Source organism: Musca vetustissima, unplaced genomic scaffold (assembly GCF_032173495.1).
Source record: "Musca vetustissima isolate MV318-11 ecotype Yass unplaced genomic scaffold, APGP_CSIRO_Mvet_v1 utg12623, whole genome shotgun sequence".
In the NCBI taxonomy this organism is placed as follows: Eukaryota; Metazoa; Arthropoda; class Insecta; order Diptera; family Muscidae; genus Musca; species Musca vetustissima.
In genome coordinates, this window is record NW_026877613.1 from 16,513 (window position 1) to 34,376 (window position 17,864).

Below are 17,864 nucleotides of genomic sequence, written 5' to 3' on the forward strand. Positions count from 1 at the left end.
TTTAAATTAATAATTTTACTATTCAGCCCCTTTACAAGTTTGAGAAACAAATATTCATTGTTATGTATATACCCACAATGATGAGTACTAAATTACACTCACAAGTACATTTTATTTGAAATGTACATAATTTTTCAATTATTTATTGCTCATCTCTAACAGAGAACCGGCGAGAAATAACGAATTTCAAACAACTATGTAAGCATTAGAAGCTCAAACATTTCATTTTAGTTCTTACATTACTGTCGATGAGTACAGACGTTATACAACGGCTTTGAAAACAATATCGAAATAAATTGAAATACAAATATTTTGTAGTTAGAAAGTGTGTGTGTGTGCGGAAACGATGATCTTAATAACGCTATGGCTAATGGTAGCCGCTTGCGGTTTATTTTACCTATTTTTGCGTTGGAATTTCAACTATTGGTGGTATTCGGAAGTTAATGGACCAAAGCCAGAAATCTACTTTGGCAATTTACCCAGTGCTGTAACGAAAAAACGTCATGTTGTCTATGACATGTGTGACATATATAAGTATGTGTGTATGGTGAGAAAGGACGGAAGTGCATTTTAATTTATATTAGAGTTCCAAAAATTACCATTGAATTATTTTCTTTGTGCTATATTGGAAATCAATAATTTTAAAGCAAAGAAGTTGATTATTTTAAGATATTTTTTTATTGGAAATAGTATAGCATATAACTGTGACCTATATATCGATTCGAAAAATGGCAAAAAATTAAGTTCTCGGTCCACTTCATCCCAAAATTATTATCTGATCATCACCGAAAATTACAAGCTCTGTCCTTGACCATAACTGGAACCCCATGGAATATTTCAAATCGATCAGCGTTATATTTCCGCCCTCTAGTGTGGTAAGGGTTACTATATAATATCTGAATACGAAAGCACCTGTAAATATGTAAGTGTAACTCCCACATCCGAGAACATACGACAATATAATTGGTATCAATTTAAAGGTCAGCCACTCCTCTTGAATATACTATCAACTTATCGGGTCTATGTCCTTTAGGAGTAAATATATACGCCATAGAATCCAAATTGTGTAATTTTTCACACAAAAGTCAGGGTCCATTTGACCCGCTAAATATTGACCGATCTTCATCAAAACAGGCATGTTTATTCTTTGGCCCGATCTCCTTCTTCATGTGAAATTTCACGATGTTTGGGCCATAATCGCGGTCTCTGGAGCGCCCAGAAAAACCGAAAAAATATTAGTATTTGGTCGATTTCATCCCCTAAATATTAACCATTCTTTACCAAAAACAATAGGGGTCTTCATTGGCCAGAACCCATCCTACATGCAAAATTTCGTGAAGATTGGTCCATAACTGTGGCCTGTATCGTGTTTACAAATTATAATGGACAGACGGACGGACGGGCACACATGTCTAGATCGACTCAGCTAGTCGAGATATGACGATCGGTATACTTAAAGGTGGGTCTAGGACCAATATTTCGCGGCGTTACAAACTCTTAGGGCTGCACAAAGCTATAATACCCTGACACCATAGTTGTGTAGGGTATAAAAATCAAATTTTTGGTAAAGTTACGAGCTTTTCAATACAGAGAAGAGGTAAAAAACGTGTTCAGTACTAATTTGTGTGTACAGTCCAAATTATTTAAATCGCTTCGCATTCGAATTTTAGGAATTCTGTCATCGGAATTATTTTTGATTCGTATAAAAATAAATAAAGAGAATAAGACGACTTTTCCGTCGATTTTGTGTTTGGTTTTCTTGATATTGGACTTTTATTTTTCAGAAAGAATAGCGATGTCAAATTTTGTTCATATCCTAGTTAGAATAGTTGCATTAAATCTCTGAACAGAAAATTCTTCTATGTTTACGGAAAATATTCGGGCCATAGGGGGTATAAGTATATTGATTTATTAATGTGAATGATTGAAACAACTACTCATAACTTTTGCAACGTAACCCATTCAATTGATTGTTAAATAAAGCTCAATTAAGACCATGACATTTGAATTGATTGAAATTGTATTTTTTCTATTGCTTTCGCAATACCATGTACAAAAATGTTCGAATAATAGCTGAGAGTTACTATATATTCATACACCCCACACAACAATGTGGTCAGGGTATTAAGGGCCCCATACACTATACATAATGCCGTACAGCATTTATCATAGTATGTGTTATTTTTTGAAAGTTTATTTATGTATGTGTGACACACACAATGCATGAAGAAAATCAAAATAGTTTTGATTTTGAAAATGAAACCCTTTCAATCTGGTGAATTTTATTAATTTTCAAAGTTAACAGTAAATAATTTTGAGTATACAAATAATAAAATTATGACGAAATAAAAAAAGAACTGAATTTGTAACTCAAAATGTGATTTTTTTGGACGAAAATCGATTTTTTTGGAATAGTGATTGAAGAGTTTGCCATACACTAGTCAATTTCACATATACAACCAGTAAGGAAAGTAGTAAAGTCGGATGGGGCCGACTATATGATACCCTTCACCACTTTGGGTATATTCAACAGATGAATCTTAACAGACGTCGCATTTTTAAGGATCAGTAAAATTAAATTGGACACATAAACATATCTTTATGTAACCTGTACTAAATTTTTCATTTGGTCAGATATAGAGTTGCTTCTTACAATGGGACATAATTATGTAAATCAATTTAAAGCATATATCAGTCGGATCAATTTAATACATATATCAGTCGAAAAAAAAAAAATCGGACGAAAATATTTATAAAAGCTATATCGAAATCTGAACTAATTTCAACAAAACTTGCTACACGTTATCTCATAATAATTTCTATAAGTTGTGCAAAATTGTTTGCCAATCGGACCCACCTGGGGAATTCGGTGCAGCATTTATATCTAAGTTATAGGTTATACTAAGTTCATTACCAAAGATATATAGGGACTCTGGTGCGCCATTTATCTAAAATCGGATGAAAATATATATTGGAGCTATATCTAAATCTTAACCGATTTTCACGAAATTTAACACACATCACTCTAGACTTTATTCAGTATGCTGTACCAAATTTCGTGGAAATCGAAAGATATATAAGTACTTTGGTACACCATTTTCCTAAAATCGGACGAAAATAGATATGGGAGCTATATCTAAATCTGAACCGATTTTCAGGAAACTTAACACACATCATTCTAGACTATGTTCAGTACGCTATACCAAATTTCGTGCAAATCGAAAGATGTTTTTGGACATTGGTGCACCATTTACCTTAAATCGGACGAAAATATATATGGGAGCTATATATAAATCTGAACCGATTTTCATGAAACTTAGCACACATCATTTTAGGCTTAATTCAGTACGCTGCGCAATTCAAATAATAAATGCGACCTGTACTTTGTTTACAATTTAACATGGACAGACAGACATGTTTAAATCGACTTAAAAAGTGATTCTATGCATATTCTCACAAGGATCCATGTGTCTATCTCGTTTCCTTTTGCCTGTTACAAACATATGCACAAAGACATAATACATAATAAAATACATAATAATACATACATAATAAAAAGTGGGTTATAAGGGGACTACCCCTAAAAGGGGGTGAATACTAATAATTTTTGGTAGGGAAATTTGTTACTATATACGACTACAAATTACCAAATTACAGCGAATTCGGTTGAAAACCGAGCTCAAGAACCCCAAAATACTGAAAATTGGAGGGTACCCTTATATGGGGGCTACCCGAAAAAAATGGACCTATATTTATAATTTTTAGTGGAGAGATTTGCTACACAATAAGAACTCAAAGTATCAAATTTCAGCGAATTCGGTTGAAAAACGGGCTCAAGAACCCAAAAATACCGAAAATTGGGGGTACCCTTATATGAGGGCTACCCGAAAAAATGGACCTATATTTATAATTTTTTGTGGAGAGATTTGGTATCGAAAAAGAACGCATTGTACTAAATTTCAGTGAATTCGGTTGAAAAACGGGCTCAAGAACCCTAAAATATTGAAACTTTGGAGGTACCCTTATATGGGAGCTATGCCTAAACTTGGACCGATTTTCACGAAACTTAACACACATCATTCTAGACTACGTTCAGTACGCTGTGCCAAATCGAAAGATATTTAGGGACATTGGTGCACCATTTACCTTAAATCGGACGAAAATATATATGGGAGGCAGGAAAGTAAGCAGGGGGGCGGCCCGGGGAGCCTGGGCCCCCCCGGAAATGTATTTTTTCACAGTAAATTTATGATTGCCACAGCAAATTTTTTCATTTTGTACTACCGGGCAAACCCCAAAAGGGGTTCATCCGCATGATGTATAGTGTATGGGGCCCTTTATAGCTTTGTGTAGCCCAAGAGTTTGTAACGGCGCAAAATATTGGTCCAAGACCCACCTTTAAGTATACCGATCGTCATATATCGACTAGCTGAGTCGATCTAGACATGTGTGTCCGTCCGTCAGTCTGTCCATTATAATTTGTAAACACGATACAGGACACAGTTAAGGACCAATCCTTACGAAATCCATGTAGGGTGGGTTCTGGCCAATGAAGACCCCTTTTGTTTTTTGGTAAAGATCTGTTAATATTTAGGGAATGAAATTGACTAAAAACTTTATTTTTGACTGATTTTCTGGTCGCTCCAGAGGCCGCAATTATGGCCCAAACATCGCGAGTTTTTTATATGGAGAAGGGGACCGGCCAAGCATTCCTTTTTTGGATAAAGATCGGTCAATATTTAGCGGGTGAAAAATTACAAAATTTGTATTCTAGAGCGTATATATTTACTCCTAAAGGACATAGACCCGATATATTGATAGTATATCCCAGAGGAGTGGTTGAGCTTTAAACGGATACCAATTATATTGTCGTATGTACTCCGATGTGGGAGTTACACTTACATATTTACAGGTGCTTACGTATTTATATATTATTTACTAAACCATTACCACACTAGAGGGCGGAAATATAGCGCTGATCGCTTTTAAATTTTCCATGAGGATCCAGGTTATAATTTTCGGTGATGATCAGATACTAATTTTGAGATGAATTGGACCAAAAATTTAATTTTTTGTGTTTTTTCGAGTCGATCGACAATTGAAAATCGAACATTACAACACAAACCACCGTGAAGGCAATCTGTACAAGTAATTAGAAGGGCTGTACTGAATATTAGTAATATTTGGAATATATGTCAGTGTAAGGAATCGGGCAACTGGGTGCAACTATCACGAAATATTGCCCAGGCTCGGAATAAAAATCCGCAGAAAGTTAGAGTTCCGTGGTAGTTGTGTAGGTCAGAAAAAAATGATAATCGCTTGGTGTCAAGTCCGGACTGTATGGCGGATACATTAAAACTTCCCAACCAATCTCCCGAAGATTCTGGTCAAGCGTTGTCCTGGTGGAACACGACACCTCTCCTGTTGGTCAATTCTGGTTGTTTCTTGTCAATTGCTATTTTCAAGCGGTCAAGTTGTTGACAGTAGAGATCAGAATTTAGCGTTTTGCCATATGGAAGTAACTCATAATAAATAATCCCCTTTCAGTCCTACCGAATGCATAGCACCATTTGAGGTGTTTCACCGCTCTTTGACCACGATCGTTTTCGCACAGGGTTATCGTCTGTGATCCATTTATCATCTCCAGTCACAATACGTTTAAGAAATGTGTCTATCTCAATCCGATGGAAATTCGATCCATTCTATTTATACCCTTCACCACACTGTGGTACAGGGTATTATGTCTTTGTGCATATGTTTGTAACAGGCAAAAGGAAACGAGATAGACACATGGTTCCTTTTGAGAATATGCATAGAATCACTTTCTTAGTCGACTTATGCATGTCCGTCCGTCTGCCTGTCTGTCCATGTTAAATTGTAAACAAAGTACAGGTCGCATTTATGATCCGAATTGGATGAAATTTGGCATAGGTCACTTGTTTGGCCCAAGGACGAACCCTATTGAAATTGGGAAAAATCGGTTCAGATTTAATATACCTCCCATATATATTTTCGTCCGATTTAATGTAAACGGTCCCTATATATCTTTCGATTTGCACGAAATTTGGCATAGCGTACTGAATTAAGCCTAGAAATATGTGTTTTTTATTTCGTAAAAATCGGTTCAGATTTAGATATAAATCCCATATATTTTTGTCCGATTTTAAGTAAATGGTGGACCAAAGTCCCCATATGTTTGTTATATATAATAAAGTATTCAAAATGTGGCCGAATGCCCAAAACATACTAAAATAAGTGTAACCTCCTAACATGTGACAAGTTTCGATGAAATCGGTTTACATTTAGACATTTTGCTTTAAATTAATTTACATAATTTTGTCCTTTTGTAGGAAGCAACTCTATATCTGACAACAATGTAAAGTTTGCAGAAAGACCTGTTTAATTTCATATTAATGGTCCTTCAAAAATGCGACGTCTGTTAGGCTTCCATCTGTTGAATATACCCAAAGTGGTGAAGGGTATCATATAATCGGCCCCGTCCGACTTTACTACTTTCCCTACTGGTTTTTTTCTGTTAATTGGCGCGACACCCAAACATCGAGCTTCTTTGTGATCAGCTTTGTATAAATGGTTTAAAACAGTTTTATGTTCGATTTTTAGCACCTGGGCGATGTTACGGCTGCTAACATGCCGGTCAACTGCGATAATTTCTCCGATTTTATCGACATTTTCGACGACCGGCCTAATTGATTTCTTTTTCCCCAAGCTAATATTAATAATTTTTTGTCCGGAGATGTGGTGTACCATTATGAGATCCCAAATGCTAAGTTAAAGCCAATTTGTGTCAAAATCCTCATATTGAGGGGTACCATATTATGGGGACGTGGATCAATATTAGAAATTTTTAGCACGGAATACAATGAGAACCCAAAATACCAATTTGCAGCCAATTCGGTTCGACATCGTGTCCAAAATGCCCAAAATACCGAAGATTGGGTGCTACCGTATGGGGGCTAGATCGAGACGTGGACACATATATTCCATTTTGCAATACCAAATATCATAGGAGTACAAGCAGTGCCTGTGCAAAATTTTGTACCTCTATCTTTAATATTGCAATCTCTATCGTGATTTCAACAGACGGATATGCAGACGGACAAACGTAAATCGACATAGAATTTTATTCTGATCAAGAATATATATAATTTGTTGGGTCTCCGGAGAATATTTCGAGGTGTTGCAAACGGAATGATAAATTTAATATACACTCAACCTTATGGTAGAGGGTATAAAATGAGGCACTAGGGCTAGAGATGTAAGAAGGATTTATTTTACAAAAATATACCTATTTCAAAATTATACCGAAATAGGCACAAGCGGAGATAAAGAAATTGAAATATATTCTAACAAATATCTTTACTTATTTATCTATGTGCTTATTTTGCAGTACATACAAATACACCGATGATTTTGTTGGAATTTTCACAAATCGTACCCCGCAGCTATTCATTATCAATCCAGAGTTGGCAAGACGAATTTATATTCAAGATTTTAAACACTTTCATGACAATGAAAGTTCTCAAATGGTAAGTACTGTGATAATATTTATGTCGATAACGAATGCAATAACTTCAATGTGGTTTAATAAAACCATTGCCTTAATTTATGTATTATTTTTTAGATTGATGAAAAGACCGATTTCCTTTTTGCCAACAATCCCTTTGTTACTGGTGGTGAAAAATGGAAACAACGCAGATCTGAAATAGTTCCGGGCCTTACATTAAGTCGGGTAAATATACGTTTGTTTACAGAAAATAACAACAACAACTTGACATTTGAACATATTTACAGATAAAATCGATGTTTCCCATAACGTTAGCAATATGCAAGCGTTTGGCGAATTACATAGAAAAGGAACTGAAAATTCCATCTGACGAGGGCATTGATGCAAAGGATGTAAGTAAACTAAAATATAAATGAAATGATTTATTTGTATGGATCACAAGATAAATGGATAGTTCCGCAAAATCAATCAGACCGAGCGTTACTTTTGTGATTTTTTAAAACTTACAGGAGGAGTGTATTTTAATTTTGTCAGACCTTTTGAAACTCGTCCGTCTGTTGATGTTAAATTTTAAACAAAGTACAGGTGGCATTTATAATCCGATTTGGATGGTACATCTCATTTATTTGGCTCAAGGATTAACCCTATCGAAATTGGGAAAATCGGTTCTAATTTAGATATAGATCCCATATATAATACCACTGTGGTACAGGGTATTATGTCTTTGTGCATATGTTTGTAACAGGCAAAAGGAAACGAGATAGACCCATAGTTCCTTTTCAGAATATGCATAGAATCACTTTATGAGTCGATTTATGCATGTCCGTCCGTCTGTTGGTGTTAAATTGTAAACAAAGTACAGGTCGCATTTATAATCCGATTTGGATGAAATTTGGAACAGCTCATTTGTTTGGCCCAAGGACGAACCCTATTGAAATTGGGAAAAATCGGTTCAGATTTAGATATAGCTCCCATATATATTTTCGTCCGATTTCATGTAAATGGTGCACCAATGTCCCTATATATCTTTCGATTTGCACGAAATTTGGCATAACGTACTGAGTTGAGCTTAGAGTGATGTCTGGCAAGTTTCATGAAAATCGGTTCAGATTTAGATATAGTCCCCATATATAGTTTCGTCCGATTTCATGTAAATGGTGCACCAATGTCCCTATATATCTTTCGATTTGCACGAAATTTGGCATAACGTACTGAATTGAGCTTAGAGTGATGTCTGCCAAGTTTCAAGAAAATCGATTCAGATTTAGATATAGCTACCATATATAGTTTCGTCCGATTTCATGTAAATGGTGGACCAAAAACCATATATATGTTTCGATTTTCATGAAATTTGGCATAACGTACTGAATTAAGCCTAGAATGATGTCTGCCAAGTTTCGTGAAAATCGGTCCAGATTAAGATATAGCTACCATATATAGATTCGTCCGATTTCATGTAAATGGTGCACTAAAGTCCCTGTATATCTTTCGATTTTCACGTAATTTGGCGTAACGTACTGAACTGAGCCTAGAGTGATGTCTGCCAAGTTTCAAGAAAATCGGTCCAGATTTTGATATAGCTCCCATATATATTTTCGTCCGATTTAAGGTAAATGGTGCACCAGAGATCCTATATATCTGTTGATTTGAAGAAATTTGGTATAACTTAATGAACTGAGCCTAGAATGATGTCCGCCAAGTTTCGTGAAAATTGGATCACATTTAGATATAGCTCCCATATATAGTTTCGTCCGATTTCATGTAAATGGTGCACCAAAGTCCCTATATATCCTTCGATTTGCAGGACATTTGGCATAACGTACTTAATTGAGCCTAGAATGATGTCTGCCAAGTTTCGTGAAAATCGGTTCAGATTTAATTATAGCTCCCATATATAGTTTCATCCGATTTGATTTAAATGGTGCACCAAAGTGCCTATATATCTTTCGATTTGCACGAAATTTGGCATAGCGTACTGAATTGAGCATAGAGTGATGTCTGCCAAGTTTCGTGAAAATCGGTCCAGATTTAGATATAGCTACCATATATAGATTCGTCCGATTTCATGTAAATGGTGCACCAAAGTCCCTGTATATCTTTCGATTTTCACGAAATTTGGCATAACGTACTGAACTGAGCCTAGAGTGATGTCTGCCAAGTTTCAAGAAAATCTGTCCAGATTTTGATATAGCTCCCATATATATTTTCGTCCGATTTAAGGTATATGGTGCACCAGAGATCCTATATATCTGTTGATTTGAAGAAATTTGGTATAACTTAATGAACTGAGCCTAGAATGATGTCCGCCAAGTTTCGTGAAAATCGGTCCAGATTTAGATATAGCTCCCATATATAGTTTCGTCCGATTTGATTTAAATGGTGCACCAAAGTCCCTATTGGCATAGCGTACTGAATTGAGCATAGAGTGATGTCTGCCAAGTTTCGTGAAAATCGGTCTAGATTTAGATATAGCTCCCACATATAGTTTCGTCCGATTTCATGTAAATGGTGCACCAAAGTCCCTATATATCTTTCGATTTGCACGAAATTTGGTATACCGTACTGTATTAAGTCCGAAATAATATGTGTTAAGTTTCATGAAAATTGGATCATATTTAGATATAGCTCCCATATATAGCTTAAATGGTGCATCAAAGTCCCTATGTATCTTTCGATTTGCACGAAATTTGGCATAATGTACTGAATTGATTCTGGAATAATGTCTGCTAAACTTCGTGAAAATCGGTTCATATTTAGATATAGCTCCCATATATATATTCGTCCGATTGATGTTAGTCGGTTCACTTATGGATAACTATCACATATTCATCCTTCAAAAACCTACGTCTGTTAAGGGCTAAGCAGAATGCTCGCGTTGAGCCATCCGTCGCGTTATATGTTATCGAAAATACAACAACCTTGTGGTTGCTGCATTTTCGATAACATATAACGCGACGGATGGCTCAACGCGAGTATTCTGCTTAGCCCTTTAGGCACCCATGTTGAATATACCCAACGTCTTCTTTACTACATTCGTACTGGTTATTGTCGTAATTGTAAAATCCGTAGGTGAAAATAAATTAAGAATCATTGGTTAGAAAAAAAAAAATAATTCAAAATCGGCTCAATATTTTATTGTGATCAAGCATCCGAGCCTATCGCCTATCGTCATCATTTATTTTGTCACCAATTATTTAAAAAAAAACCAGTAAGGAAAGTAATAGAGTCGGACTGGGCCTACTATATGATACCCTTCACCACTTTGGGTATATTCAACAGATGAATCCTAACAGACGTCGCATTTTTGAAGGACCAGTAAAATGGCAATATTAATTTCAGTACGTTGTGCAAAATTGTGTAGAAAACGGCCAACATTTGGGTCTTTTGTGCACCTTTTACTTAAAATCGGAAGAAACTATATCTAGGAGCTATGTTTAAATCTGAACCGATTTCAACAAAACGTGTCAAACTTTATGTTATATTATCTTCCGTAGGTTGTGCAAAATTTTGTGCCAATCGGACCCACCTGGGGAATTTGGTGCTTAATTTATATATAATATCTAGGTTATATTAACTTCAAAGCGTTGTGCAAAATTTTGTGTCAATGTTGTGTAAAATCGGACGAAAATAAATATGGGAGCTATATCTAAAACTTGAGCGATTTTCAGGAAACTTAACACACATCATTTTAGACCTAATTCAGTACACTATGCCAAATCTAAATCTAAATCTGGACCGATTTTCTCGAAACTTGGCAGACTGACCTTTGCCAAAATGCATCCAATGGGTGAAGGGTATAAACATTGGTATCTAGGGATGATTGTGAAAATCGACTACTAGAGTTTCTTTGCAAATAGAGAGCAGGACTTCTATGATAAAGCATTATTAAGTTACCTTTAAAATGGCAACAAATCATACAACGAAATGGTGCATATTTGGCCCAAATCGGACATTCCGAAGCATGTCAAATAAAGTCCTATAGTTCATATAAAAACAATGAATTTCTTTTTCCCCAACCTTATATTATACAGGCCTAATAAGTTACATTAAACGCTGAATAATAATTTGTACATTTTATTATTCAAAAGAGTTCAACATTTCGCTTTAATATAAACCTCCCATGTAAATAATCGTATTTTCTAAACACATTCAAGAATATTGTGCGGTTATGAAGAAGGGAATTGCACATCACAAAGTGGAGTTCGTAAATATTTACAGCTGATTACATTTTGATTTTATTCACTTTTTCAATACGTTAGTCAGCTAACCGAGGCAATTTATTTAATCTTGAGCATTATGCATTGCACTCCAACGAGCACATGTTTACTGAAAGTTGCTATTGTATTACGTTTAGAATCAACTACAAAACTTTTGTGTATTGACCTCTTTCGGTGAATGCAAATGCTGCATTGCAGTTTACAACCAGGTCTGACAGCTATTGATACCCGAAGTGCATAAATTAGTTAATAACTAAAGTTAGGAAAGTTTATAATATTTCCTTGCATAAAATTGAATATTTATAATTATCCTGATGCTTTTCAAATATTATAATGACTTCATCAATAACAAATGGGATCAATTAATAGAGAAAGAAAAATACAAATAAGAAAATTTTAATCTAAATAGACTTAACCAACGTATTTAAAAGACCGTTACATGAGAGCTACTAACCTGCACCAGAGTGTGGTGAAGGGTATAAAAATGCTTATATTGTTTTACAATGAATTGTCTGGCATGATGTATACACGTTTTCCTAATCTCAAATCAATAGTCGAAACACTTTTTCTGTTGAGACACTTCGAAAACGTGTTATTTCAACTGAATCGGCTCCACACGAAAATCTTTGATCACGCTTTAGATTCATGTTGTGCGAGGATCAATTCCACATTGTCGGGAAGTTTTAACCGTTTCAAGCTCTCTTGTTGGTCTGAAGCCTTCAGGGCAACAACACCCCGCATTGTAAGTTCAAGCGAAACACTCGCCACCGGGCAAATGTTTCCGAAATAATATCATTTATGTAATTAACGGAAAGTCCTTCTTTTGACGACAGGCATGACTTCGGATGACTGGAAGGTCCAATTTCAAAAAGTAGTAAAGTCGGACGGGGCCGACTATATGATACCCTTCACCACTATGGTTATATTAAACAGGACAATTAACATAAAATTGGATGAAAAAAATTTGATATTTATCTAAATCTGAATCTACCTAGATCTATCCATAAAGTATGTCAATCGACTTCAAACAAATATAAATAGGTCATCCGTTGGGCTATGTCGGTACTTCTAGAAAACGCAACTACGTAATTCTATACTCAATTTTGTACGTTGTGCAAAATTTGATGTCAATCTGACTAACATGAGGAGTTTGATGCCCAATTTACTTGAAATCGGGCGAAAATATATATGGAAGCTCTATCCAAATATTAAGCGATTTCAAACAAACTTGTCACAGGTTAGGTTGTACTAATTTCAGAACGTTTTGTTCCTATAGGTTCCTTAGTACGTCAATTACTTAAAATCAATCTATAAGAAAAGGGAGCTATATCTAAATCTGGACCGATTTTCACGAAACTTGGCAGACATCATTCTAGGCTCAATTAAGTACGTTATGCCAAATTTTGTGCAAATCGAAGGATATATAGGGACTTTGGTGCACCATTTACATGAAATCGGACGAAACTATATATGGGAGCTATATCTAAATCTTGACCTATTTTCACAAAACTTGGGAGACAGTACGTTATGCCAGATTTCGTGCAAATCGAAAGATATATAGGGAATTTGGGGCACCATTTACATGAAATCGGACGAAACTATATGTGGGAGCTATATCTAAATCTGGACCGATTTTCTCGAAACTTGGCAAACATCACTCTAGGCTTAATTCAGTACGTTATGCCAAATTTCGTGCAAATCGAAAGAAATATAGGGACTTTGGTGCACCATTTACATGAAATCGGACGAAACTATATATGGGAGCTATATCTAAATCTGGACCGATTTTCTCGAAACTTAGTAGACATCATTCTAGGCTCAATTTAGTACGTTATGCCAAATTTCGTGCAAATCGAAAGATATATAGGGACTTTGGGGCACCATTTACATGTAATCGGAAGAAACTATATATGGGAGCTATATCTAAATTTGGACCGATTTTCACGAAACTTGGCAGACATCACACTAGGCTTAATTCAGTACGTTATGCCAAATTTCGTGCAAATCAAAAGATATATAGGGACTTTGGGGCACCATTTACATGAAATCGGACGAAACTATATATGGGAGCTATATCTAAATCTGGACCGATTTTTACGAAACTTGGCAGACATCATTCTAGACCTAAATGATTAGGCTGTACCAAATTTCGTGCAAATCGAAAGATATTTAGGGGCCGTTTACATTAAATCGGTTAAATATATATATGGGAGCTATATCTAAATCTGAACCGATTTTTCCCAATTTCAATAGGGTTCGTCCTTGGGCCGAATAAGTGACCTATGCCAAATTTCATCCAATTCGGATCATAAATGCGACCTGTACTTTGTTTACAATTTAACATGGACAGACAGACGGACAGACGGACAGACGGACAGACGGACGGACGGACGGACGGACATGCATAAATCGACTTAGAAAGTGATTCTATGCATATTCTCAAAAGGAACCATGTGTCTATCTCGTTTCCTTTTGCCTGTTACAAACATATGCACAAAGACATAATACCCTGTACCACAGTGTGGTGAAGGGTATAAAAATTAACGTGTTTTCCATTTCTTTCGATTTCAGCTAACATCCCGTTTTATGGCCGATGTTATAGCAGACTGTGTAATGGGTTTGGAAAGCGATAGCTTTAAAGATATCAACTCTCCCCTGTTGGTTAAGAGACATGAAATGTTTCGATTTCATCCGATATATATGATCATAACGGGTCTACTGCCAATGATTGCAAAAATTAAAAAAGTTCGTTCAATAAGTAAAGAATTCGAAGACTATTTTGTTGAGTTGATGGAAAAATCGATTGAGATGAGGAAATCACATGCGGCCGCTCAAGAGAGAGTGGATTTTCTAAATTATTTGTTGCAGCTGCAGGCGAAGAAAAATTTAACTCACATGGAATTGTGCGCTCATGCTATGACTTTTATACTGGATGGTTTCGAGACGGTCTCCTCAATTTTGGCGCATACCCTACTATTGGTAAGAATATTATGTCTCATTTCCTTGAAATTCTATTTTTAAAAGTATCTTCTATCAATTGCAGTTGGCTCGTCATCCTCAGACACAAGAAAAATTACGACAAGAATTTGAGGAAAATTTGTCCGCAGGAAATCGAGATTTTAATGCCATACATGAATTACCCTATTTGAACGCCTGTATACTTGGTAGGAATGGCGTTTAAGCCACTCTAATGTTTAAGTATCTCATCAACTGAAAATTTTTATGATTTTTGTAGAAGCCATTCGCCTGTTCCCCGTTGACTTGTATTCACGAAAACTTTGCACCGAACCCATTGTATTGACTAATAAAAATGGCAAAGCATTTAAGGTTCCCCGCGGCATGTTGGTCATAATACCCAAATATCCAATTATGATGGACGATGAATACTATGAAGATCCTATGGAATATCGACCAGAAAGATTTTCCGAAGAAAATGGAGGAGTTAAAAAGTATCTAAACAAAGGTGTCTATTGGAGTTATGGTGATGGACCCAGGATATGTTTGGGTATGTTATTTAATTGTATTTTTGTGTGTAGAATTGTAATCTGTAACCCTATGATTCTCTTTACAGGTGTCACCTTTGGCTTTGTTCAGATTAAGGCAGCACTCGTTGAAATATTAACAAAATTTAGTGTAAAACCGAATCCAAAAACTCGCAACGATTATGCATTGGATCCAACATATTTCTTAGCACGTCTTGATGGTGGAATATATTTAGATTTTGAATTACTTTGAGTTGAATATGAGTTGTGTAGTACCATTGAAGCAAAAAAAAGTGAATAAAAAATAATGGTGGTAAATGCGTATAGTGAAGTTTCGATTATCGATCTTTAATCATACCCTTCCCAACACTTTGGCACATGGTATTATCTCTTTGTGCAGGTCGCATTTATAATCTGAATTGGAGGAAATTTGGCACAGCTTATTTATATGGCCCAAGAACAAACCCTGCTGAAATTGGAAAAAATCGGGTCAGATTTACATATAGCTCCCATATACTTTTTCGTTCGATTTAATGTAAATAGTGCACCAAAGCCCTTAATTATACACTCTTTGTGCATATGTTTGTAACAGGCCAAAGGAAACAATATAGACACATGGTTCCTTTTGAGAATATGCATAGAATTACTTTCTGAGTCGATTTATGCATATCCGTCCATCCGTCCGTAGATGTTAAATTGTAAACACAGTACAGGTCGCATTTATTATTCGAATTGGATGGCATAGCACATTCATTTGGCCCTATTGAAATTGGAAAAAATCGGTTCAGATTTAGATTAGCTCCCATATATATTTTCGTCCGATTTAATGTAAATAGTGCACCAAAGTCCCTATATATCTTTCGATTTGCACGAAATTTGGCACAGCGTATTGGATTGAGTCTAGAATGATGTGTGCTAAGTTTCGAGAAAATCGGTTCATATTTAGATATAGCTCCCATATATATTTTCGTTAGATTTAAGGTAAATGGTGCACCAAAGTCCCTATATATCCTTCGATTTGCACGAAATTTGGCACAGCATACTGGATTGAGTCTAGAATGATATGTGTTAAGTTTTGTGAAAATCGGTTCAGATTTAGATATAGCTCCCATACATATTTTCGTCCGATTTTATGTTAATGAAGCACTATAGCCCCTATATTTCTTACGATTTGCACCAAATTTGGCACGTTGTATTGAATTGAGCTTAGAATGGCGTTTGAAATCGGTTCAGATTTAGATATAGCTCCAATATATATTTTCGTCGGATTTAATTTAAATGGTGTACCACAGTCCATATATTATGTACCTTTCGATTTGCACGAAATTTGGCACAGTATTTTGAACTATGTCTAAAGAGATTTAGATATATCTCCCATATATTTTCATCCGATTTTATGTTAATGGAGCACCAAAGTTCCTACATTTCTTTCGATTCGTACGAAATTTGGCACAAAGCTTTGAATTATGTCTATAATGATGTGTACTAAGTTTTGTGAAAATCGGTTCAGATTTTGATATAGCTCCCATATTTATTTTCGTCCGATTTCATGTAAATGGTGCTCAAAAGTCCCTATATAACATTCGATTTGCACGAACTTTAGCATAGCGCACTTAATTAAGTCTAGAATGATGTGTGTAATGTTTCGTGAAAATATATAAATATAGACATATAGATATAGCTGGAGGGTATACAAAGTTCGGTGAGGCTTAACTTATCGACGTTTTTTCCTTGTCCTTTTCATTGGAAGTTTTACTCACACTCATCCAGGAACATTAGCTGCACTATAGTAAAGTTTCTTGTGGGGTTTAAAATGTCATGAAAATTAAATGTAAATTTTCTATGGTGGAGGGAATAAAACGTTAACGCCCCATTTAATTGGTCTTCACGACATTCTTTTCAAGTTCGTATAAACTACATCGATTAAAAAATGGTTAATGACAATTTAATTTACATGAAATGCAGTCTTGCCCCCTGCTACACTATTATTGCACTCTTTTAACTTAACCCTATCATTGTCTACGATTAACTTTTGCCATAATAACTCCGTGTCGAGTTTATTGTAAAATTAATTGCTGCTTATTATCTGCTTAAATGCTGACCTCATAAAAGTTAAGGAGCACAACACGTTTGCATGAAAGGATTTTCCACTGCAGTGATTTCTTGAAAATGTTCATGAGTTTTTGTCAATTAAGAAAATGTTCTGTTCTGGTCGGGTGAATGTGACAGAAAATGTAATGTCCCGTCATATCAAAATTGTTGGATATGACAACGTCTGTGAAATGACAATGCCTCCCGGTCCCAGTGATTGAAGAAATGCAACGACCACTTTAATTGGTATGATGTTTTAATGCAATTTTCTCTTCCTCCCAGCAGTAATGGAAAGTTGGACAAAACCAGCAAGCAAGTGCATACGTGTTGACCAACAGAATAACAATAACATACACACAATGAAGGACATTTTCTGGTGGGTACTGTCTGGTGTTTCTGGCAACAATTTATGCATTAATTGAGGTCTAGAGTTTTTTTTTCGACGTCATAATATTGAAATGCAAGTGGCGATGTGTTTTTAAAATTTCTTAAATTGGACGGGTTATTTATATGTAATGTAACAAATTATCTGCTAATAGGTTTCTTTTA

The 17,864-nt window shown here is 35.5% G+C and overlaps 1 protein-coding gene across 1 annotated transcript; it reads left to right on the top strand.

The window, feature by feature from the left end:
* Positions 1–338: 338 nt before the first annotated feature.
* LOC133322266 (probable cytochrome P450 28a5) lies at positions 339–15,477 on the top strand. The gene is made up of 8 exons (XM_061531279.1): positions 339–534; positions 7,409–7,547; positions 7,643–7,750; positions 7,813–7,917; positions 14,314–14,721; positions 14,786–14,906; positions 14,978–15,247; positions 15,314–15,477. Exons 1-8 carry the CDS (start codon positions 347–349, stop codon positions 15,475–15,477), a joined length of 1,503 nt encoding a protein of 500 aa, XP_061387263.1. The 5' UTR covers positions 339–346.
* Positions 15,478–17,864: the final 2,387 nt, after the last annotated feature.

Excerpts from the sequence above, each read along its gene's own strand:
- LOC133322266 (XM_061531279.1), top strand. The coding sequence starts at position 347 with ATGATCTTAATAACGCTATGGCTAATGGTAGCCGCTTGCGGTTTATTT. Across the intron at positions 7,751-7,812 it reads CGGGCCTTACATTAAGTCGG|ATAAAATCGATGTTTCCCAT; the intron begins GTAAATATACGT and ends ACATATTTACAG. Across the intron at positions 14,907-14,977 it reads TTTGAACGCCTGTATACTTG|AAGCCATTCGCCTGTTCCCC; the intron begins GTAGGAATGGCG and ends TGATTTTTGTAG.